We start from the raw sequence: 24,847 nt of genomic DNA, 5'->3' as shown, positions 1-24,847 counted from the left end.
CTTTGGGATGTGCTGGAGGAGACTTTACAGAGTGCTGGACTCTTGCTTTGTCAATACAAGATCTTGACCAAAAATGTATGCACCCCTTAACATTTATTTCAAGAGGTACATATATTTTTGTTCAAGATCTTTATATATAGTTTCTCTATCAGACCATCAGAATGTGTCACCTTGTGATAGTGATACAAATGCCAACTGATGCATTTTTAAAACCTCAGTGAACCCTGAGGGCTTTCTATCTCTCCGGCCGGCGGATACCACGATATGTGAGGTGGACAGCTGAACTCCTTACTCAAAACAATGGAGGTATCGATCATTCTGAACAAGCGGAAGAAATGTATGCACACCTGCTGACCTTAAGAAGGAGAAATTAGAGCTCTGGGTTATTGCAGCTCTGACATTTGTGAGGAGCCTTATATAATGTGACTGTAAGCTGTTTTAATGTCACATTTTGATTCGGCACTTTCAAAATTTCTACAGCTTGACGTGAGTTTCGTCTAAATGAGTCAGGACAGGTGCTGTGTTTGATAATCGGGGTATAGTCATATCATGACAGGTTGGAAATGCATAACTAAATCGAGCACGTGAAAAATTTTCAGCCCGTAGACTTCCTTCATTAACTTTCCTTTGTTCGTTAAGCAAAGGAAGTAAGGAAAAAAGGCAAAGTAAAGACAGATATGGATGAAACTCAGTATGGTGTAGAGTATACAACATCGTGCATTTCATTTCACGTCTTCCCTTCTTGATAAATGTCTCTCGCATGCATTCATCTCTTAAAGAGGAGCGTAATGTTGTGGAACAAACCTTCACGGGCGGCACAAAGTGCCCCCGCGCTGCCGGTTAGATTCGCTGGGATTGGCTGGCAGATGGATTGATTGTCTGAATACAACTGGCCAGCTGCTCGCAGACTCCCGGCACTTTAAATCAACTTGATGCCCTCGTGTTTGAAGCTAAAAATCAGCCATGGAGCTGTAAAGATCCTCACTTCTGCCTATGTGACGTCAGGGAGATCTGGAGTGTGAATGAGAACAGTACAGTTAACAGAATAAATACAGAATGATGGAAAAAATATTTGGTACACTGATTATCCTACAATGGATAATGGATAAAACGATATTTTTAATGAACATAATGTCAATACAACAAAATTGTAAACATGAAATTTGACATTGCAGCCTTTATTGTGAAATCCAAAACTGAAAAAAAAAACTGAAATCCACTTTTTAAATATGTATTTGAAAGTTTTAAACATTCCGAGCAATATACAGTACCGTTTGAGGTCGGTAAGATATTTTAACATTTTTGAAAGAAGGCTCTTATGCCCACTGAGGCTGCATTTATTTGATCAAAAATACAGTACATATACAGTTATTAGGGGTGGAACGGTACACAGAAGTCACGGTTCGGTTCATACCTCGGTTCAGACGTCACGGTTCGGTACGATTTCGGTAAAATGGAGTGAATAGCAAAACAAAAATATAGAAGGCTTTTTTATAAATGTCTTAAGCCTTGTATTTTTTAAATAAGTTTTATTAATAAAGGCATAGAACCAGTTTTGTAGTGCACTGACAGTAGTTTTATATAATTAGTTTATTAATTAAATTAATAAATAGACGAAAAGACCTTGAGATATGTTTGGTAATTGTACTTGAATGAATTTAAAATTAATTTGCTATTTCAGATCAATATATTTGTTTTCCTTCATTTTAATTAACCTATTATTAACTAATTAACTTTATTCTCATCTGAATTATAAATAATTGATTTCCGTATAAAATAATACTACCATTAAAAACTTTTGTTAACAGCTGTAGGTTACAGTTTGATAAGAGTTTAGAGTGTGACAAAAGCCTAAATGTTGTGTTTTATTGCATAAACATAAAAGTAAACAATTTGCAGTTTTAAAGTCCCCATGAATTCAAAATTGACCATACTTACTTTGTTTGCCTAAATTGATCGTTTTGTGGTGAACAATTCATCCATGCAAGTCAATCCACACAAAAAAATTTTTTGGCTTCGTAATCTTTAATCAAAATCTGAAATTTCCCCTCCCCTCTGCGTTGGAGGACCTTCCCTGATGACGTAGGTTTGACGGTTTGGGTGTCTGCTTAACATCCGTAACCACGCCCCTCCAACTGACAGTAGACAGGCTGAATGAAAACACCTACTTTTCTAGATCCAATCAGGTGCTAGTTGGGGAAAAAGCCACGCCCACCATTTTGCCTCATTTAGTATTCCGTTTCTCTCGGAAATACGTCACAACACTGGAGAAAAGTCGTTTGCAACTTCCGGTTCACGGGGACTTTAATGATGTCCTGTATGAAAAAAATGACGGAGTACATTTTTATGTTTCCACTGTTCGATCGCCCGTGCCTCTCTCTCACACACACACTGTTCGATCGCTCGATTCGCGCCCGCGCCTCTCTCGCACGCGCGCGCACACACACACACACACACACACACACACAGTTCGATCGCGCGATTCGCGCCCGCGCCTCTTTCTCTCTCTCTCTATCTATCTCTCTCTCTCTCTCTCTCTCTCTCTCTCTCACACACACACACTGTTAATCGCGCCCCTCTCTCTCTCTCTTTCGCGCGCGCGCGCACACACACACACACACGCACTGTCAGGGCCCTTACATAGTCAACGCATCGGTACGCATACGCGTGCGCAAGGCTACACATCGCTACGCTTCGGCCGCCATTATGCGTCGATGCGTAGCCAAATGTGTCATCCTAGTTTTTGATACGCGACGCGCCGATGCACGCAATACTATGCGTTGTCGGTGGGGGCGACATTGCAAGTAATGTACATAAAAAGGTATATTATTATGTTTACAGAAGAAGAAGATTTGAATACAATGGCAGGCGAAGAGGAAAAGTTATGCGAGCTTGTTCGTATACATCCTTTGTTGCCGCCGATGTAAAATCAGCAATATGCACTCCTCTTCAGTTGCCATTTTGATCTGAATATTACGTGACCCGACTCTAGACTCTACTACCCCCTGCTGCGCGATCGGTGTATTGCATTTCACGCATCGCCGGTGACGCTTGTGTACTATGAAAAGGAGCGCGTCGCTCGCCGTTACATAGTCAACGCGAGCAACGCGAGCGACGCGAGCTACACGCTCCTTTTCATAGTACACAAGCGTCACCGGCGATGCGTGAAATGCAATACACCGATCGCGCAGCAGGGGGTAGTAGAGTCTAGAGTCGGGTCACGTAATATTCAGATCAAAATGGCAACTGAAGAGGAGTGCATATTGCTGATTTTACATCGGCGGCAACAAAGGATGTATACGAACAAGCTCGCATAACTTTTCCTCTTCGCCCGCCATTGTATTCAAATCTTCTTCTTCTGTAAACATAATAATATACCTTTTTATGTACATTACTTGCAATGTCGCCCCCACCGACAACGCATAGTATTGCGTGCATCGGCGCGTCGCGTATCAAAAACTAGGATGACACATTTGGCTACGCATCGACGCATAATGGCGGCCGAAGCGTAGCGATGTGTAGCCTTGCGCACGCGTATGCGTACCGATGCGTTGACTATGTAAGGGCCATTAATCGCGCCTCTCTCTCTCTCTCTCTCGCGCGCACACACACACACACACACACACACACACTCCAGCATTACATTCTTGATCTCAGCCTGTTCATTGCTGCGTTCACAGTCACACCAAAAGCGAATAGAGCGAAATTTATCGCTTTTTTTTATTTGTACCGTGTATTCTCCGTGCAAATTCGTGCACCGAACCGTGACGCCTGTACCGTTTCGGTTCAATACGAATACATGTACCGTTCCACCCCTAACAGTTATATTGTGAAATTTTATTAAATTTTTAAAATATTGTTTCCTTCGAAGTCTGCGAAGGTTGAACCGCAAGCGTTGTTAAATGGGACGGTCTAGCCTATGGAGGATTGCTCTTGTCGCCTAGTCGACCTTTTTTGAAAGTTACCTACTAGTGCATGCGCAATCATTCTCTTAAATATTGCGTTTTACTTGACTATTTACATGTGACCTTGAAGGAATCCAAAAGTAATCCGATTACATTACGTATTACGTATTGTGGTGCTTGGATTACGTTACTCAATACTTTTTAGGAAGTCATTTTAAACTATAACAGAATACATTTTTAAAGTAACCCTTCCAACCCTGGATATAAGTCAACATTTGAAACTTTAATCTGAAGCTTTTTTTTTTTTTTTACATTTGTATAATTAGATATTCATTCATTATTGAGTTCAAAAACAATGCTTACATTTAAAAGTGTAATCTGGAATTTTCTCTCAAAAAATGCTGTCGCGCAATGAATCTTGGGATGCATCCGTTCTATCCTTCACAGCCCGGGAAACGAAGGACGCATTTGTAAGCCGCATTCGAAGGATGCAGCCTCTTGAAGTAGGGCGCATTGCATTATGGGATACAAACATTCCATGCAGTGTCTGGTTCCATACTGCACATTTTGGCAACAGCTTTCAAGTTTTCTATGCATATAGCAAATTGTCATATACTGTGTGCACAAAATTCATACTGCACACTTCTAAAATAGTATTATAGCATGCTATTTCTGATTGTAGGGTTTAAGGGTGAAGTGTAGAATTTGAGGGTAGTCTGTTATGCATGATAGTGGTATATAGTGTGTGAAGCTAGTGGCTAGTGGGTTAGTACAGTGTGTGGAGTGCAGATGGCTGCATAACGGGAGGTTTAAAGGTTCTGGCAAAAGAGTGAGGAGTATAAGCTTTACAGCGTCTCATATAAACTGGTACAGTATCTTATAAAGTCCATTCTTTTTCCTATGAGATTTATAGATGGGATTTTATATCTCGCCAGATGTGCGGGGTTGTTTTAGAAGCGAGTGGTGCTGAGCACACAGATGAAAGCCAAAGATGAGCTCACTGACAGATCTGGATGTTAAAGAGAGGCAGGGTCGAGTTCTGGCCCGGTTCAACCCGTAGGGAGAGAGACAGAGAGTTGGATCTCTAACAGGTGTCTAATCTTCAACTGTGCTTCAAGAGAGTAAAGAAACATCACAGCGTTTCCCAAACATTTCACCCCGTTTCACCCCATACAAAAATTATTGTGTGTCATTGTTTATTTTTCCTGCACGCCAAATTCCGACCTCTCAATCTGGTTTAAACTTTACAGTGAATACAAATTATAATTATTGGGGTCAGTAAGATTAAAAAAAAACTTTTATACTTTTATTTAGCAAGTATGCATTAAATTGATCAGGCGACAGTGAATAAATATATAATATTAGAAAAGATTTTAAATAAACGCTGTACTTTTGAAGTCTTGAAGCACAAAAATATGAACTGTTTTAAACATTGATAATAATAATAAATATTAGAATGATTTCTGAAGGATCATGTGACACTGAAAACTGGAGTAATGATGCTGAAAAACTCACAGGTAATTACATTTTAGAAATAACGTTATATTAAAATAGAATGCTATTGTTTTAAATAGTAACAATATTCCATAGTATTACTACTTTTACTGTATTTTTGCTCAAATAAATGCAGCCTTGGTGAGCATAAAAGACTTCTTTCAAAAACATTTTTAAAAATCTTAGCGACCCGAAACACTTGAACGGTAGTGTATAAAAACATTTTTGAGATAAAATGAGCTTCCCAGAGTTGGGATTTAGAAGATCAAACGGTGTCTGTCTCAAAATGTTGTACCTGGTGTACAGTAAGTTTGTATCTACTCTCATAGAAAAGGCTGCAAGGCTCCAGCCAATCACAGAAAACATTCAAAGCGCTTCAAGGTCTTTATCTCTCTCGCGCTCTCTCTCGTGGACCAATTACAAACAAATACTGCATATTTACATTAAAGAGCAATTTGTCCTTGGTTGCCATAGGGACAGCAGATCCCCATTTGTCGTGGATGACCTCATGCAATGCAGCGAACGGCAGAATTAGGTCAGAATTATTAGCACATGCTCTGGTCTCCTTGACAGAGTGCTTAAAATTGGCTTGGGTCTCCAACAAGTGCTTCATTGCGGCATCTCAGCTAATTATAAATAATTACTGGACAGAACACCATTCTAGTTATCATTTATGAAGGTCTATATAAGAAAAACCCCAAGAGAGGAGACAAAAACACTAAAGACTAAAAAATGGCTGTTGAGTTATTTGAAGCTAAATGTTCGGAGTTAGTTTGTCAATGTCAAGGACTCGTGCCAGCCCTCCTTTTAAATGCAGTAACTACACAATTTAGCAGGCATAAAGCATCTTCCTACATTGAAAACCACTCCAAAAAAAAATATATATATATATATAAAGGGGACCCATTATGCAAAATTCTCTTTTATATTGTTTTTGAACATGTGTTCGAATTAGGTGTCCGTAGTGTGTATACTGTATAGGATACAACCACCCTGTTGTGGTAAAAACCCATCCACTCCATTTGTTATTTTTCCCATAAATTTGAAACTGTTTCAAAATGAGCCATTCAGGAATGTGCTGCAAAGTGACGTCATATTGCACAGGCCCCGCCCACGACAGGTGACTGAATCTGCCATATTAGCTTAGCTCCTCCCCTGAGTGAGCTGTACAGAGTCCACCATGTTTATCTCCTCGCCAGAGCTTTTAATAGCAGATTCAAGCTACTAAAGTTATTCAATCAAGAGCAGTGAGTGATTTTCTGTTTTTCTTTTGTTGTTTAATTCATATTAACAGCATACACAGCAATAGGTATTTTCACTTCAATACTCAGATCTAATATACATATGCAATTTCTTGCAGCAGCTCATTTGCATTTAAAGATAAACAGCATGTTTTTGCTTCCACTCAAAATAGGCATTTACAACATGGTATAATAAATGATCCATGGGCTACTTTGAGCTGAAAATTCACAGGCACATTATGATTCTGGGGACACCTGACACTTATATTATGTCTTGTAAAAAGGGGCATAATTAGGTCCCCTTAAAAGACATGCGATCGCATCGAAATGTGGTGATTTCATTGGCAATAGTTCGTCTTTGATCCTTTTAATTAAGGCCAGACACAGAAGGAAAAATTGTCCATATTTTTTCATGCACTGGTCAATTTTGAGCTATTTGGCTTCTCATGAAGTGTTGTTTCAGAAAACATCCGGAAATGCATTTGTGTTCATTTTATTAAAGTGTTTATTGTATTACACTTTATCTATTTGCATCTGTAGATTTCACTTACAATACATATATTTAATACATTTCCTCAAAATGAGCTTTTTCTCCTGCACTGAGCCAGAAATCTCCACATCACTTAAACAAAACTACAGATTTATTCTTCCTATCTATATTCTGAAGGATTTTACAGAGGGGTTTGTTTGTTCATATATCATTTGTCTGATTTGAGACATTTCATTCCTAAAAACATGGTGACATTTTTTTCTTCTGGCTGATTTTCAAAATACCCTCTGTAAAAACCTGACTCTAATATATCAAAAAAATGAAAATAATTTTGACCAATGTTCTGATTTTCTGTTTGCTGCATGCACATAATCACATATTTAATTAGATCATGCATCATTTGCATATTTAAAAGCAGCATTTCAGAAAACTTTTTTGTATTACAATTCTTAATGTAATCAATCAACTTGGGATGTTAGGTGATATCTATTGTGTGTGTGTGTTTTTATTTTATTTTATTATTATTCTTGCCTTAATCTAAACCTCATCAGTCCACAAAAGAACAAAATGCACAAGAGAAAAATGGAATTCTAGAAACATTTTAAGAGGTAATACATGAAAAAAGACAGGCTTTGAAGGGAGGGGAGTGTGTGTTCCTCTCCTTTCATTTTCATTCTTGGAAAGTAATCCTTTATCACACCACTCCTCCTGCTTCGAACACCTGCGACAGTGGAATCTCCATGTCTCCAATAATCATCCCGCGGCCCTCCTGATGCTGGCTAGTGTCCAGGCCCGCAACAGTGGTTAAGGGTAGACGCGTGTAAATGGAACATTGCTGGCAACTTGTGATGAGCCGCACCTGGTGCCCATTGAGCCTCGCCACTGTTGCCATAAACCCACTATTGTGACTCTCCTCCAGTGAAACTATAACACCATGAGTGCATGCATGAGCTGTACTATGGTGGGCTGTTTTTGAGAGGACGATGATGGGAGTTGCTACACATTATGTACGCTGAGGGAACATTTGGAATGATATACTGCCGTTCTACTCTTACTATTGTTGCAGTATGACTACTGCACACATTTTAGTATAGAAAACTATTTGCAAATGTAGTATGAAACCAGAACAGTATAATGTGCAAACTATATATAAAGAAAAGAATAGTACAATATACAAAATCCCACAATGCAGAACTGTATGCCTTACTTAGCAGTTGTCTTATTAAGCTGATAGGAACCGAAACTACTGAAAATTATATATATAAATGACATAAATAATTCTATGTATGCTGGTAAATTCCTAAGCGGCTTGTTCCTGGGAGATTATATGCTCATTTTAAATGTACATAACGCAAATATATCTGCTGTGTATATCATGGAGGCCTTTCAGGCTTTGTTGGCACTCTTACCTGAATCACTGCTGGACACATGCCTTTAATGGAAGCAACAGTGAGGTATTATTGCCCAGACATCTTCCTTCAGGAGAGAACACCTGATCCGTGAAGAAGTGCCGAGTGACAAACTGTCCTGCCGACAACACGCTCTCCGGAGAGTCGAGTCCTGCATCTGTCAGACTGGAGAAGGATGTGGTTATAGACACAGAACAGATATTTAACAGAACAGATAACAGAACAGACACAGATATTTGAGCTCAGATAAAAACACAATAACTGCTTCCACATTGTTTTCCATATTGTTCTTATGAAGATTTATTCCATGTTACAAGCACATCTTATAGCAACACTAATCAGGACAATGACACAGAAAAAAAAGGTTTCACATAAAAAAAATATATAAAAAAAGTGCTTGCGTGTGTAAAAATTGCCATGGTGATACTAGGATGTTGTGGTTGGTTGCCATGGTGGTGCTAGGATGTTGTGGTTGGTTGCCATGGTGATGCTAGGATGTCCTGGGACATCATCAAGCAGTGCTATTTCAGTACAGTATTGTTTACTAAAGTATTAATAAATACTTTGGTCACATTTTAGATTAAGGTCCAATTCTCACTATTAACTATAACTATGACTTTTGCCTAAACTCCTAATCACTGCTTATTAATTAGTAAGGTAGTTGTTAAGTTTAGGAATTTGGTAGAATAAAGGGATGTAGAATATGGTTGTTCAGAATAAGTCATTAATATGTGCTTTATAAGTACTAATAAACAGCCAATATCCAAGTAATATGCATCCTAATAGTTAATAGTGAGAACTGGACCCTGTGTTACCAATACTTTTATTGTTATATTTTCTATAAGCCGTAGCTTTATTTTATTTTCAGGGGTTTTTTGTTGTAATTTTAATACTTATTTTAATATTTCAATTCCAAATTTAGTTTTTCATGTAATATTTGTATTTTATTTTATTTCAGCTTTATTTCAGTTACAAAAAAATGTTTAATATTTAAATTTTAGTTAACAATAACAATGCTGCAGTGAAGTCTACAATATTTAAAATGAAAACCATAAATCGAACTGCTTTGAATTGTAAAATCATAACCCCAGTCAATGAGCCACATAATATTATGTCTCCTTTGTGACTGTATAGCACAAACGGTGTATGATGAATTATGCATTGAAGTTTAATACTTGAGAATAAAGGTTTGTTTAAATCCCTAACCTTAATAAAAATAGTGTTAGTTCCTTTAACAAGAACCACTAATAGAGCTAAACAAGAAAGAGTAAATAATTACAATTAAATCTGATGGCTTGTTTGCATTAAGCTATTTTAATCTGACTGCACCAGGTTGCACAACCCGAGGGATGTTTCCTGCACGGGGAACAAAATTAGGTTTGAGATTAAAGTATATTTCCAGTGAAGAATCACCAGTGAGTATAACATCTAGGAAAGGAGCCAAGAGTGAAAGCGAACACTTCTTTATCTTAAGCTAATTCTACATTAATTTCCCCCCTCCTCTTGCTATTTATTGACTTAGAGGGACAACAATAAATGTGTATGGAGATAATTAGCACAAAGGCGGGTTATTAAGATTTGTCTTCCTTTGTTTCTCTAACTTTTTAATTATTTTTGAATCCTTCAATGGATCTGAACTGTGGGGCTGCTGGTAAATCAATCTCGCTCTGTCCTTTTCTAATTTGTAGGCCCTGGTGCATTACCCACTGCTTCTCATCCAAGCCCCTAAATGACTGCCTGACTTTGCATTTCCAGACTTAATGAACAAAGAAAATATCGAATTGGGAACTTTTTTTCTGCGACACAATGCCACTTTTCTTTACTGTGTTAATACAGAACTTATCTAATAGCCTGTCCCTGTTCTTCAATATTAGCCAATCAGATTTAAAGTACGCTTACACGACAACGTAGAGTTAAAAACGTTAAAGTTTTTTCCTTTGCTTTTTTCGCGTACAGATGACAACGTTGTCAAAACGATCTGACACACTGATCAGCGAAATAACAAAAAATGCTGTATTCTGCTGCCAGGCCAGTAGTTAGCGACGTGACATTGTAAAAAAAAAAAAAAAAAAAAAACTAGGCACCTTTGGACTGAACATGTAATACGCATGCGCATGACTTCAATGTTTCACAAATTCACGCTTTTGTTGTTTAAATGGAGACAATTCATAGATGCCACCTACGTCACTAGAAATAGAACGCCGCCATATTGACGACCGATCTCGCCCGGTGGCCGCCCAAACTGCCCATTTGAATGAGAGAGAAAGAGAGATACATGGATACAATTTTAATTTTAGGCTCCGATCCTTATTTGTTACCCCCAGTTTTCTTTTGTCCTTTATAATCTGCCCCAGACTTGCCCCAATTTGCCTTCCATGATATATATATATATTTATCTTGTGCATAACCCCTCCCCATGGATCGCGAAGGCTTTCAGAGTATCAGCTGTTGCTGGATGGGTAAAAGTGCGGCACCTGGCCACCAAGGATTTATATTTAATTAATGGAAATGTTGGTATTATAAAAAAAATTCAAATGTATGATTTTGGTGGTAGTTTGCTCTGACTAGGTAGGTAGCTAACATTAGTTGTTAGGTAGTTAAGTCTCAGCTGGTAGCTTGCCAGTTGTTAGCCACGGCTCGCGGCTAGCTGTCATTAATCTGGATTAGGCCTGTCGCGATAGTCAATAAATCAATTAATCGCACGATAAAAAAATATGCTCGATAATTTTTCCGGCCGCGATAATTTCCATTTGCATGCTTTGTTCTCCTCGTCTCTCTCTCTACCAAAGAGACTGGATGACAACTCTGTTTAAGACATGACTGACATATTTTACGTGAATACTCTCCAAAACGGACATTTAAACATGATGTTGTGTGTATTTGTCCATTCAGACACGAAACAGCTCAATTCGTTACTCGCGCGCTGTATATGGGGCTCTATGGCTGGACGCTTCGGGTCGGGTGTGTGCGCACAGAAAGATGAGACATGATACAATATGAGAAATACAATGAGAGACATTTCTTCTATCCTTTTCTTTTGGTATAGAATAAAATACCAGTTCGGCGTTCCTCTTTCGGCTGTTGTTGCAGCCAACTGCACAACATGTTGCAGGCATTACTGAGACCGTCGGTCGTCAAGATGGCGGCGTAAACCTACAGTGACGTCATGTGAACCGAAAGAATAACAGTACCGTTTTTTACAAATGTGCATTTTGAAACCCGATTTCAAAAGCTTCTGTTTTCAGGCCCCACAAACGCAGTTGTCGTGTAAATGAATGGCCAAAACGCATTCGAAAAATTGTGTTTTTAGTTGAACACAATGTCGTGTAAATGATTAAATTTCAGCCATAAACCATGATTTGCTACTTTGTTGCAGGTGGGATGAGGGGGAGGGGCATTCACATTCTACTGAGCATGTAATTGGACAGAAATCTATAGTACATGAGTCATCATAAGTATCATCATCATAGAACATGTACGTTTTAAATCTGTAAATTTGCAACAACAAAAAATTATAAAAAATTCTCATCAGCATTTAGAAGTACACTAGCACATACATGACCTCAAAGCTAACAGACATGGACCTCAAAGGCAATTTTAAGGTATTTTAAGTCTGTTAATGTTCTCATCATAGACATATGTTCTCAAAAACAGAAATTTCAACTACAGAAATCAAATAGAAAACAAGAAATGCTGAATACATTTAAATGCTAATATACAGTACACTACTGTTCAAAAGTTTGAAGGCAGTAAGAGTTTTTTTTTTTGACAGAAAAAACTTTTATTCACACCAAGACTGCATTTATTTGATCAAACATTAAGTGAACACATGAATATTGAAAAATATTACTTCAACAAATAACTTTTTTCTGTTTTAACATTTTAAAATGTAATTTATTTCTGTAATGGCAAAGCTGAACTCTCAGCATCATCAGTCTTCAATGTCACATGATCCTTCATAAAACACATCTTTTTATAGTGGCTTTTAGTACCTAGTAGTGTGGTGGCACGTTTATATTGATTTTATTTTGATCTATTTTTCTTACGTTTCTTCTTTTATTATTGTACTTGTGTTTTTGGTGTGTTGTTGTTCTAAATTGTTGTTTAATCTGTTGTAAAGCACGTTGGTTCACCTATCGGTCGATGTAAGGTGCTATATAAATAAAGTACATTTACATTTACATTCATTAATTATTTTAATATACTGATTAGGTGTTCAAGAAGCATTTATTATTATTATAAATGTTGAAAACAGTTGTGCTGTCAAAAATCTCCGACAATGCCTTCACACCTATTCATGTAAATGCTAGCTAACAGTGAGCTTAAGTGCAATAAAGTTAAATCAATGTGAACACACGATTTTTTTTTCTTTTCTTTATTGACGGACGGTACAGATGAATGACAGCACATCATAGGACATCAAACAGTGACAGAATCTAAAATTACAGGAGGTCTCAACCTTCCCCGATGACGCACATCTGAACTTGATATGACCAGAACAGATGGGACAGAGTCATATGAAGAACAGTAATCAAGACAAGTGAAAACCACAAAAGTGCCCGACATTATTAATTTACGTTCAATCATCATCTTTCCAAAGGACACTAAAGAAAGCCTTGTATTGTCTTTAACCTGAACTCTGAACTAATCTTTGCGTTTCAAGAGAAGAGAGATGCGAAACAATGGCTGACGACATGTATTCAAATATATCAAATGGCGTGAGACTTCTAGACATAGATGATAAGCATCTAATGGTCTGGGGAGGACGGGGAGATGGATTCGCCGCGTCTTTGCTGTATTTGAATGTGAGGTATTTGCAGTGATGGTGGAGGCAGCATGATGGATGTTCTGCAGGCTACAGAGGTTTTGGTCCGGAGGGAGACGGGCACAGCGCCAGGATAATTGCATTGTTTATCCATTACTATTTCCGTTCATGTCAGGCAGAGGGAAAACAATGGTGGATGTCACCGGGTGCGTTCATGTGTGTTTGTGTCTGCGAAATATCGGCTTCCTGTTGTTTGGCAAACATTAGTTATGAGGTCACGAGACCTGTGGTAAATGAAGCTGAACATTGTAAAACACCTACGGCACATTTCAGTTACTATGAGGAGAATTCATGCAACTGATATTTAGCATTCGCAACTGTTCAGTTCACAGACAAAAAGAGGTCAAAGTACCTCGGTACTACCACAGCTTTTTGGATATATACTTTAGAAATTGTATGTCTTTGGAAATTTACCGTATCATGACTTTTTGAATTTATACTATGTCTTTGGAGATTCACCATGGTAATACCATTTCTTTTTGGAAATACAGTATACTATGAAAATACTATGGTTTTGGATATGCACAATGTCTTATGTCTTGAATATATACTTTGGAAACATATACTTTGAAAACACAATGTTTGATGAGATTTACCATATTACCTTATGTTTTGGAGATTTATCATGGTACTGCCAAGGCTTTTTGAATATATATTATAACAATACTATGCTTTCGAGATTTACTATAGTATTCCTTGACGTTCAAATTGAGTATTATGTAAAACCCATAGTTTTGGACATGATACTATGGTAATACCCTGGTTTTTGGACATGTCCCATGCATGGCAATACATGGCATTTACCATGACAGTACCATTCCTTACAAAAAAATACTGTAACAATAATACTATAATGGTCATACAGTATTATGCTACTGAAACACATGTATTTACATGGTATCCCAAGGATGTTCAAAAATAACATTACTACTATTGAAAATGTCCAAAAAACCACGCTATTCTTTGACATACTGTACCTAAGAGTACCATGTAAACACCATAGTTTTGAACATGGTGCCATGGTAATACCTTGATTTTGTTTTGGATTTATACAATGCACTTATAAAAAGCACCAAAGCACTACCAAAATATTCTTGGAAGTAACTTGGAGTACTGTGCAAATACCTTGGTAGCAGGTGCAAAGGAGAGTTCAGAGGTCATTGAAGCATGTCTGCAAACATTCCTCGCATCATCTCTAACATCTGTTCTCTGTGGTTGTCACGTGACCTTTTCCAAACAAATGCCATAAATGGAAAAATATGTTCACCTGCAAGAGTATTAGTTCATTAGCGAATCAAAACCATGACAGAAGACTTAGAAAACAAACTTAAAATAATAAAATCCCAAAACATCTAGCATCCTGCTGAGACGTTCAATATGACCTGTTTTAGTGTTTGTTTTGTCTGGAGTTACTTAATTAAGCCGTCAGAATGATCAAAACCAATCAATCAGCCACAAACATTAGTTTACATTCAGTCACCAGATCACAGAAACCCTGCAAGCTCAGTCATCTAAGGTTGGAGACAATCATCTAAGGACAGACGTAGACTAAATAAGAGTTTATGGTTATAAAAAGAATTAGAATAGCTGTTTTCCTTCAGGAAACTGAGATTAGCCATCCCCAATGGGGGCAGTTAAAGTTCCCTGAACCTAAACAAACTTCAAGTATTCTAGGCTTGGAGTTTCCATACAGATTTATTAATTTAAGGCCTGTCAGACATGAGTTGACACAAGGCAGTTGCAAAAAAGCATTCAGCTTTAGAACTAAATTGCTAAATAAAGTTTATAGCATGCATCCAAGACATGGCAGTCTAGTTGATACGACGCAATAATTTAAGATCATTTTCTAGTCTTTACTATATATGTTGATGTTTGAGATACTTTTTCACTTGCTTACATTATGATTTCAGAGCTTGTCTCCAAATATTCACCAAGATTACTTCAGGGCTGACATGACAGCATAATGTAAAATGCATTCACACATGCTTGGGGTAAACTACAATTGTCTGAATGGCAACTGAAGGGCTTATTTACCCTTTTGTCACTGACATGACAGTAGGAGCACAATGCTTCGTATGAAAAGTACAGAGACGTCAGCAGAAGTCAGTGAGGTGGCTAGATCTTTGCAGCCACCCACAGGTTTGAATCACCTTTGACTAGGCCAAGTAAACGCACCTGGGGATCATCCCGTTTTGTCGATTCAAGTGGGTTTAATTGCATCCTCGTGTCCGTATTTTCAATCCCTCTAGGCAGCTGTACGCAGAAAAACCCTGCATATTGTCAGAATCTAAATGCTTTTGAAAAAGAAGAAGGTGAAGGATTATAATGCTGTGGTGAAGGGAATAAACCCCTTGAGTTCTGTTTCTCAGTATCTGTGTCTCTGGAGCGGGTGTCAGCTGTGGGATCCAGAAAACCACTTCCAGCAAAAACAGAAGATAACAATTTGGACAGGTCTCTGAATGTGCTCAGAAGCCTTTTCTTCATGAAGGCATCAGATATGACTAGGCATCCATTAAAGTAGTATTATATGCAGCAATGACGGAAAGTATGAGAGCGGAGAGAATGACAGTTTTTATGCAGCTTTAACTGTCATAAACTTTACAAAAAACACAAATGCTCTAAGGGCAATACTGGATTCATTTCAGGGCAAGAATTTAAGCTTGTATACCTACCAAAGTAACCAATAAACCATATGTGTGTGTGTGTGTGTGTGTTTATCTGCTGAACTTCATATGGACTTCTTGGATTTCCCAGTTTCTCCTCTTGGTCCTCTGTTAAAAGTCCATTTGCCTCTTCCTGGGTGAACACCATTATAAAACAAAGCATCGGAAAGTATCTTGCTCTGAGGGAGAGACAAAGACAGAGAGAGAGAATATATCAATTCTGATGCCGTCATAATACTATAAATTATGTATTGTACTTTCACAAAAGGTTGTATATTTAAAAACCCTTTGATAAGACATAAATGAGGCTTGTCAATCATTTCAACACTAGTCAGAAGAAATGAATGAGTTTCATGCAGAACAATGTCTAATCAGCTCAAAAAGGGCCGATAAGGGTTCATTTAGGATCCATCTAATGGCTCAGTGGCAAAAAATGACCAATCAATTTGGTAAATGTAAGAAAAAGGCCACTTTTTTTGAGAATGCCTCTAACACCATGTCTATGCGACCATTGTCGTGCAGCAACAGCTTGAGGCTGTCCACACTGGACAGGACAAAGCTAACGTTGCAAATACTTTTGTCCTTCGTGTGAAAAGTAGTGCTGGCACTTGGATTACAACAGAAATAGAGCGGGGTCTCAGTTTACTGTCTGGGATTTGTCGTGTCGCATTCTGTCGCATCCATGTCTTTTGTCGCATCGTGTCGCTCGTGTCCGGTGTAGACAGTGTAATGTAACCAGATGCATAATAAAAAAACTGAAAAAATAAATTTCCATATTGGTCAAAGTTGACTTATGCTGGCATGGTGGTGGTGGTACAAAATTGCAGGTCAACCAAGTCTACAAGCTAGTTAAGAAATCAATATAGCACCAAACTAGCAAATAATAGAATGAAAAACTCCATAAAACACACACAAAAAAAATCTGTCCAAGTGCAGGTTTTTTTGTTGTTGTAAAACTACAATTTAACATTTCTACTTGTGGATATCGAGTTGACATGCTACCAAGTGCTCAAACAAAACTCTAGCATCTTTTAAAGCACTCATATCAACCCAGTACATTGTGAACATGTATATTTCAATGCGCAAAATTTGCAATATGCATCAGATGGTCACAACCAGGGCCATCGCTAGCGGGACGAAAGGTGATGGCGATTCTAGGGGCCCCCTGCTTTAGGGAGGCCCCCACGATTGGAGAATGTGGAGAAATCCCACAACCCAAATCAACAACCTGCACCGGGGCCCCGGATACCCCAGCTACGGCCCCTGGTCAGTCACAACTAAGGTCACACTGGCTCTGAGGTGTGTTTTGGGCAGGAGCTGTCTTTACAGTTGTCTTTTCTGATCATTTTATTGTGCTATTCTTTTTCCCCATTATCCTCTTTTCCTTTGTTATTTCAGCAATAAAGTATGAATCAACTCCAACAACAGGAGTGTTTCTATTTTCCATCAGCATAATTTGTACAGTGCCATGTGTTTAGTATCAAGCCCATAAGTCATTTCAAAAACCTCTCGTCTGACACCCCTAAATACATGACACAGATTGCAGAGATTTACTGTGTCTGCTTGAAGACAAATGAGCCCGTCCAGAGACCGACTGTTTACAAGCCGCTGGTGTTTATACATATTTTGTACATTATCTGACTATAATAGTATTGTTTGCTTTATGCTACATGGCCAAAAAAGGTTAAACAAAAACATGCACATCTTACACAGACGGTAAAACACACTCAATTCGCCCTGAGGAGTTTGCATGATTTATGTTCACTATTCATTAATTTATGTATATTGTTTTCCTACATCTCAAAGCTCACAGGCATGTTTGAGTTCATTCAGAACTGTGTTTCATACTCATATTTCTAAAATACTCCAGAGGTACTCTGTGAACATAATCCAATAAAGTATATAATGAGAAACCATCAAAGTCACTTACAGTACACTTATTGCAGTGAAAGTCAACCTAGAATTAACAGAGGTTAAGTATCTTGCTTAAGCAATAGCTCATTGAACAATGTACATTTTGAAAATCTATTAGGCCTACTTCTATTCATTAAATGTATCATTAACGACATTTAAAATGTCTTTAAAACTTTCTATTCATCAAAAAATCCTGATGCATCACATTTTTCAAAAAAATATTAAGCGGTACAACTGTTTTCAATATTGATAATAATAATAAATGTTTCTTGGGCATCAAATCTGCATATTAGAATGATTTCTGAAGGATCATGTGACACTGAACACTGGAGTAATGATACTGAAAACTAAATGGTCTTTTCCTGATACAAATCTATCATATGGCATCCAGTAATATTTGTAATAAGTGTAATTAAATGAATGCATAGACATTCCAAATGTATTTATATTACTGAAGACATGTATCCCACTTAAAAAAGTTTTTTGCCGCACATACGCAGTACGCACTAATTTAACTACTTAATGACGCATGCTTTCCTTTCTTGACTTCAAATATGAACTGAAAATTCGTAAAACTGTATTTAAATCTAAAAACAAAACAAAAAATCAAGAAAACTAATAGGAAACCTCACTCTTAATAGCTTATCTGTCAGATTAACCATTAAACTAAATAATCACCGGCTGCCGAAGACCAGCGACTATTTACATGAACCTATTTTTCCTGCCTGGTACGCTTGATGGAAGGCAAACTACACTGGGAACAGATGATACAAGCTCCAAATCACATCGCAAAAACAGTCTAAAAAATGTGTATGTGTGTTTTAATAAAGGGTGTGTTTCTGTTGGCCTAGTATATGCTGTTTGTTGAGTGTAATGATGAGAGAATGAGAAACAGGTGTGAATGCGCACGGGGAGAAGAGTGGGGTGAGGTTACGTGACTCCAGGGAGTTTAGAAAGGCTGGATCTCATACAAAGTCAGTCAAGAAGTACGTTCAGTACTATATGGAAGATACAAAGAATGACTGCATCCTAAATCGCTTTCCATCTGAACAAAAACATAAGATTAGGATTAGTATGTGCATCATAGAAATATGCCAGGATGACATATTCATTGTGGTGGTATTTTGTAGTAGGCATCCTTATTGGTCTAATATTGCCCACAACCTATTGCACTACAACACCACTTACTTTGTTTTTTCTCTGATACCAAGTACTTGCACCAAGGCAAATACTGCAAAAAAAAGCTTCTTTAAAATGAGTAACTATAGTCATTAAACATTATTATTTAACGAATCAGGCTGCTTAACATTCATTAATAAAACTACTTGAAATGCTTTAAAAAAACGTACAAATAAATGTCACAAAATAATAAAATGACAAAATGTCACAAATCACCTAAAATTAAATGATAAATATAATAAAAAATATAACATCCAATTTAATCCAGTTCATCATTTTTGATGAAGATAATGAAGTTTATGATACACTATCTATCTATCTATCTATCTATCTATCTATCTATCTATCTATCTATCTATCTATCTATCTATCTATCTATCTATCTGTCTGTCTGTCTGGCAATCAACACACATGTATAATTCAAAATGGAACAGACAGAAAATAACATAACATATATAATATAATATAAGCAATTTCATTACATTACAAAAGAAACAGAATTGTATTATATTTTATTTTGCATTATTATAATTATATCATAGGCTTATAAGCTTTATATGGAATATAAAGGGAGTGAAATTACAGTATCTGGAGGTATAATATAGACAGATTATTATCTGACACTGCAGCCTGTCAAGCACATAACTGTAACTTTAAAGCTACACCTGAACAGGAGCTCCAGATGGCACAGTTATATACTGTGAACGATATAGGACCATCTGAAAAACATTTCTAGTGAGCGCTTCTGAGGATCAGAGCACTTCGTTGGGAAATGTTTACACACACGCACAAAGCGCCAGTCTCTTGTGTTTATAAGCGCTGGGAGCTCCATACAGCTCCACGGACCACACACACACTTAGAAGATCTCCACTAGGCCGTGGAATCTAGAAAACCTGCTTGCCAGAGAGGAATATTTGAGTGTCACGGTTAATGATATAGGACATTTCCACAGAAAATCTATTTAAAAAAAAGAAAAAGAAAAGATTTTCTATAATAAATAACCATGTTGTAGGCCCTATTATGGGATAATCTAGTGAATAAAATACTTTACAACTGACAGGTACTTAATCTCTTTTGATTACTTTCTATTTTTAAAATGGATGCAAACAAAAAAATACAATTATAAAAAATAGCTTCATATTCATATAATGTAATAATCCAGTTAAAAAGTTTTTATTCTAAATGTATTAATGTAGCAACTCTGCTTCACATTATACCCCTTAATAACTTGTCTGGGACCATCTCCATGTTTTTCTGTCGTTCTCATGAATAAATATTGTAAAGCAGTGCTTCTTATTTTCGCTGTGTGGAAATGCATACCAAGGTAAAAGCGATACAGCAATAACTATAGTCACTTGAGTCATGGTTTACAACGTCAAAATGAAAAGCGTTTCAAATGCATTTTGTGTTTACCAGAGAGGACCAGACCATGCTGTGAAATATCAGAGCGTGTGGGTCTCTCTCGCTTGGCAAATTGGCACGCGAACACAGAGACGGCAGAGTCTGGAGTCTCTGAGAACAAAGTCAAAGTTGAACGGGTGTCTGGGAGTAAGTACAGCTTATACATCTCATGAACTCACTGCTTGATTTCGGGGTTTTTTGTGTTTTTTTGGAGCGTTGTTTGGAGAATTTGGAGAGTGTTCCAGAAGGGTTAGGCACTATAATTCACTCCGCTGGGCATTCTCCATGAACAACACACCCTAAAGGAGGACACACATAGCATTTATGGGTTAAAGGGTCAAAAAGAAAAATGAATAAGTGAACCACCTTCTCATGTTCCCATTTCTTCATCCTCTCCTGTGTCAGGAACTCCTTCATGACTTCCTCCTACACAAAGAAAAACATACATGAGAAACAAAAAGCAGCAAACAGCCCTCAAGGTAAAACAACCTTACAGTATGTCTGCCACTTGCATTTCATGGTCTATGCAGGAAGAACATTTCATTTTCCAGAATGCTCTAATTTTTGGGATACGATACAAATGAAATGACTCTGTTGTGTGACCATTCTAATTTAAATTCATACGCAAGATCCTTGGGGATGTGGCCAATTCAATTTAAATTCACACACTAAAAGATACCTTCCTGTTCATAAAGGTCTTTCAAATTCTCCTTTTTTCTCACCTCACTGAGCTTTCCACACATTGGTTGCGCAGTCTGCAGTATAAGAGAGGTGGTCACTGAGTCCAGACCTGTGCATGGGTAAATAAACCTTGTTCAGATTAACAACTGAATACAAAACACATACCTTAATGCGTGTTACTGCGAGCATGCCAGTTTAAAGCTATTACCTCTGAGGTGTAATGTCATGGTTATCCTACTCTGTGCAGGTAGAAAGCAGTAAAGTGTCACGACTGACCTTTAAGACATTCCGGTTGAATGATTCCACCATGAACTTCAGTGGCAGTGATAACAGTACAAGGGGAGGGCTGGTTCAATAGGATACTGACCTCTCCAAATGACTGCTTTGGACCTAGTTTACCAAGCAGCACGAATCTGATCCTGCAGCCCTGCAAATCACAGTTTCGCTCTTTTTCACTGAACAAAAATGCATTAAACACTATCATTTGTGACTGAAAAGAAACATCAGTTCATGCATTTTCTTATTTTACTTTTCCTAAGTATGAAATATGCTGTGCATATGGAAGCCTCAAACTCGTTCTGAAACCTTTTTGTCGACTGTTTTTTGCAACGATCCCACGTCCTGAAGGATGTTACATTCTCCACGTCCAATAAAGGCCACAAATGGACAGATCTTTCCCTCCTTCACCAGCACTGTAATACAGATATAAGAATTTGCTTAAGCAGGAAAAAACTAAATTTCAAAAGAACAGCATTTATGTGAAACAGAAATCTTTTGTAACATTATTAATGTTTTACCGTCACTTTTGATCACTTTTAATGCATTCTTGCTGAATAAAAATGATTATTTTTTAAATGTTTAAACAGCCGAGTAGATTAGAAAAAGTAGGTTTGTAATATAAAGTATGGTCTGAATAATATAGTTCCAAGCTTTCCGTGTTACTTTACAATATCCAGAATGCATGTGGCACACAGTCGCACACTTTTGATATGTATGGAGCACCTGGATGACATACTATATTTGCCAAAATGTGCATTATGCAACCAGAGTGCACTGATGAACCCCACAAAACAATGCGTTTAACTTGACTTTCATTTCCACAGCCATAAATAGATCAAAATATCAACATCAAATTTGAATATATTTTTCTTCATTATTGGATTGCTTCATGCAACGCACATACAGCAAAATGTCGTTAACTCTGCTGTGCATAATAGCACCAGATTAATAAAAAACACAATATATTGAATCGCGTCCTGTTTTTTATGTGCAAGTGTGAAAGCACCCTTAATTGTTTGTCGCTCATTGCATCAGGTGCCATGCAAAAGCAAGGTATTCCCCACCGTAATAAATGCATCTCAATGTAAAACATAAGAGACCCAGGAAGGAAAGAATGAGAAAAAAAAAGAAAAAGATACAGACTGTTTACGACAGAAGTAATCTATGTTTTGGCAGCAGCCCCAAAAGCGGTGGATTATTTCTTATTGTGACAAACCTGCGGTTGGTTTGTGGAGGTGAGGATTAAATTGATTTACAGTGAGCCTTTAACATCAGGGGGGAAACACTGTATATCAGCCTTGACAGGTAAATCCCATCTCAGTGAAGCAGGGAGCGGGACAAGCAGAGTCCATTTGTCTGGCCGCTGACAGAACCCAGGCCTCCACTTCAGAAGTGTTAGAGGCAGGAGGAAGTCGTGATTCAACACAGAGTTTTTAATCTCATCCTTCACACTCTCCCTCTTTTCAGAGCAAAACTGCCGTTACTATATTATTCGCCCACTCCGCATGTCTTCGCAAGCCATTAAAAAGCAAATGCCTAGATCACTTGGGAAATCACAGCAGGCTCTGGTACACGCCGTTTGTCTTCTTAGATGAACACACTGCAGTCACGCCTCCTCCCACAGGGCATTAACATCCAGAGTTCTGCATTTCTGTACTGCACAACACAATTAGTCCTGTGAAACAGCATAAAACTGTTGCTCTGTTACGTAACTATACTCTTCCAACAGCAGATTTCCTTTCCCTACGTCGGCAGTATCACTTTAAAATCCCAAAGTATTTTGGAATCTTAAAGGTGCCCTAGAATGTTTTTTTTTATTATTTTATAATGTTTCCTGGGTTACCCTTATAATGTTAGTATGTTTTTTAGATAAAAAAATAATCATAATTTAGAAATAAATGGCATTTTTCCTAGCCTGCTTTTAGCCTCTGATTTGAACGCTCTGTTTGAAGGGGCGTGTCTGCTGTGGGATTCAGTGCAGAGCCATAGAGAGAAAGAGTTGTGACACTCCCATAGACCGCCATAGGAACTTTGAAATGCGGAAGTAACGCGTGTCGTGGAGCGGCCAATAGTTCCAAACACTGATAATTTCTCCATTGAACCCCATTCATTTTCAGTGCTTCAGAAGTACGTTCGCTGGTAAATTAATGAAATTACTGTATTCTTTTACTTTTACACACATTAGCCGACCTCTCGTGAATCTAGTCTGTAGTTATATTTTATGTAGCCAGTTTTAGTAAATGTTTATTGGAAGATAATAGGTTAATTGCAGCTATAGCTTACGTGACCAACACTTCACTAACGTTAGCTAACTGGTAACCTGTATATAATATATAATATTTTTAATAATATTTTATATATATATATATATATATATATAATATTATATACATACACACAATTCATTTATTTAAATGGGTTAGGGCTATGCATGTGCTTATATGTATTTAGGAACATAGTTAATTCACTCATTAACCATCTCTCCGGTTTAATTTTATGAAGAATATTTTTCGGTTGAATATTTACCGAACATTGCTGTATATAGTCGTTGCTTTCTACGTTATGGGAGCAGTCTATTTCCCTCCTAAATCATTCATTTGTACATGCACAGCGTAATTATTTATATTTTATGTTGGTTGGAGTTCTGAACGGACTGCAGACCTCTTTGCGTGATCACGAAGCGGAATTTATAAGCAAGATCACGGGAATCAATAGCCTAATACAGCCCAGCCAGTTGTGCTAAAATATCATGAGACGTCCATCATCAGATGAATGACATGGAAAAGTTAAGTTAGAGCCGTTAAGCCAGTGCTACTACCCATGCGAACATGAACACTAAGCTTTTCCCTCCAAAAATATAGCCTATAAACTTATCTAAGTTGTCACCCTGCCTCTCCAAATGCAAAACTGACATTAACAAAACGCAATAACAGCTTAAAAAGTACTTGGGTGTGTGTTTTATTTTATATTTACCATTTAATAATGCAATCGCTGCTGTCTGTCCATAGAAGAACATGACAGCCCGCGTGTGTTTTGGAACTATTGGGGCTTACATGAACCACGTGACAGCCGTCGCGGCGACATTAAAGCGTGTCGCAACTCTTTCTCTCTATGGCTCTGATTCAGTGTAACCGCGGCCACTGCTGTGATTGGCTGACATGCTTGCATATGAAATAGCTACGCATTACATGTGAAACTCTCTCCCGTTTTTACTATAACAGCTATCGAGATTAACGAATCGTGAGATGTTTTTAAAGTATTTAGATCTATTCCCATCACATAAAATGTTGCCGTGATGAGCATTGAGCAGATGACAGTGTGTTGATCGCGAGCATGAAGATCTTATCATTGCAAAGCAGTTTCTG

The 24,847-nt window shown here is 37.7% G+C and overlaps 1 protein-coding gene and 1 long non-coding RNA gene across 2 annotated transcripts in view; both read right to left on the bottom strand.

Annotated features, from left to right (window-relative positions):
* Positions 1-678: 678 nt before the first annotated feature.
* Positions 679-15,122, bottom strand: LOC130084081 (uncharacterized). Its single transcript, XR_008806892.1, has 3 exons — positions 14,490-15,122; positions 8,540-8,704; positions 679-1,011 (listed from the first exon to the last, which is right to left on the bottom strand). It is a non-coding gene; the product is annotated as an uncharacterized LOC130084081 (long non-coding RNA).
* Positions 15,123-15,420: 298 nt separating this feature from the next.
* The window catches only part of cnbd1 (cyclic nucleotide binding domain containing 1), a 48,683-nt gene continuing 39,256 nt past the window's right edge, over positions 15,421-24,847 (bottom strand). Inside the window, exons 9-13 of the mRNA XM_056249246.1 lie at positions 21,789-21,895; positions 21,480-21,630; positions 21,245-21,312; positions 20,889-20,948; positions 15,421-16,206 (exon numbers count right to left, since the gene is read on the bottom strand). Of these exons, the coding sequence (XP_056105221.1) occupies positions 16,093-16,206; positions 20,889-20,948; positions 21,245-21,312; positions 21,480-21,630; positions 21,789-21,895 (500 nt within the window). The 3' untranslated portion in view covers positions 15,421-16,092. The remainder of the gene's footprint in view (positions 16,207-20,888; positions 20,949-21,244; positions 21,313-21,479; positions 21,631-21,788; positions 21,896-24,847) is intronic.

The sequence above is a fragment of the Rhinichthys klamathensis genome, unplaced genomic scaffold, assembly GCF_029890125.1.
Source record: "Rhinichthys klamathensis goyatoka isolate OS25496 unplaced genomic scaffold, OSU_Roscu_1.1 h1tg000059l_1, whole genome shotgun sequence".
In the NCBI taxonomy this organism is placed as follows: domain Eukaryota; kingdom Metazoa; phylum Chordata; class Actinopteri; order Cypriniformes; family Leuciscidae; genus Rhinichthys; species Rhinichthys klamathensis.
Note: the sequence above shows the minus strand (reverse complement) of the source record. Positions and strands in the feature narration are given on the sequence as shown.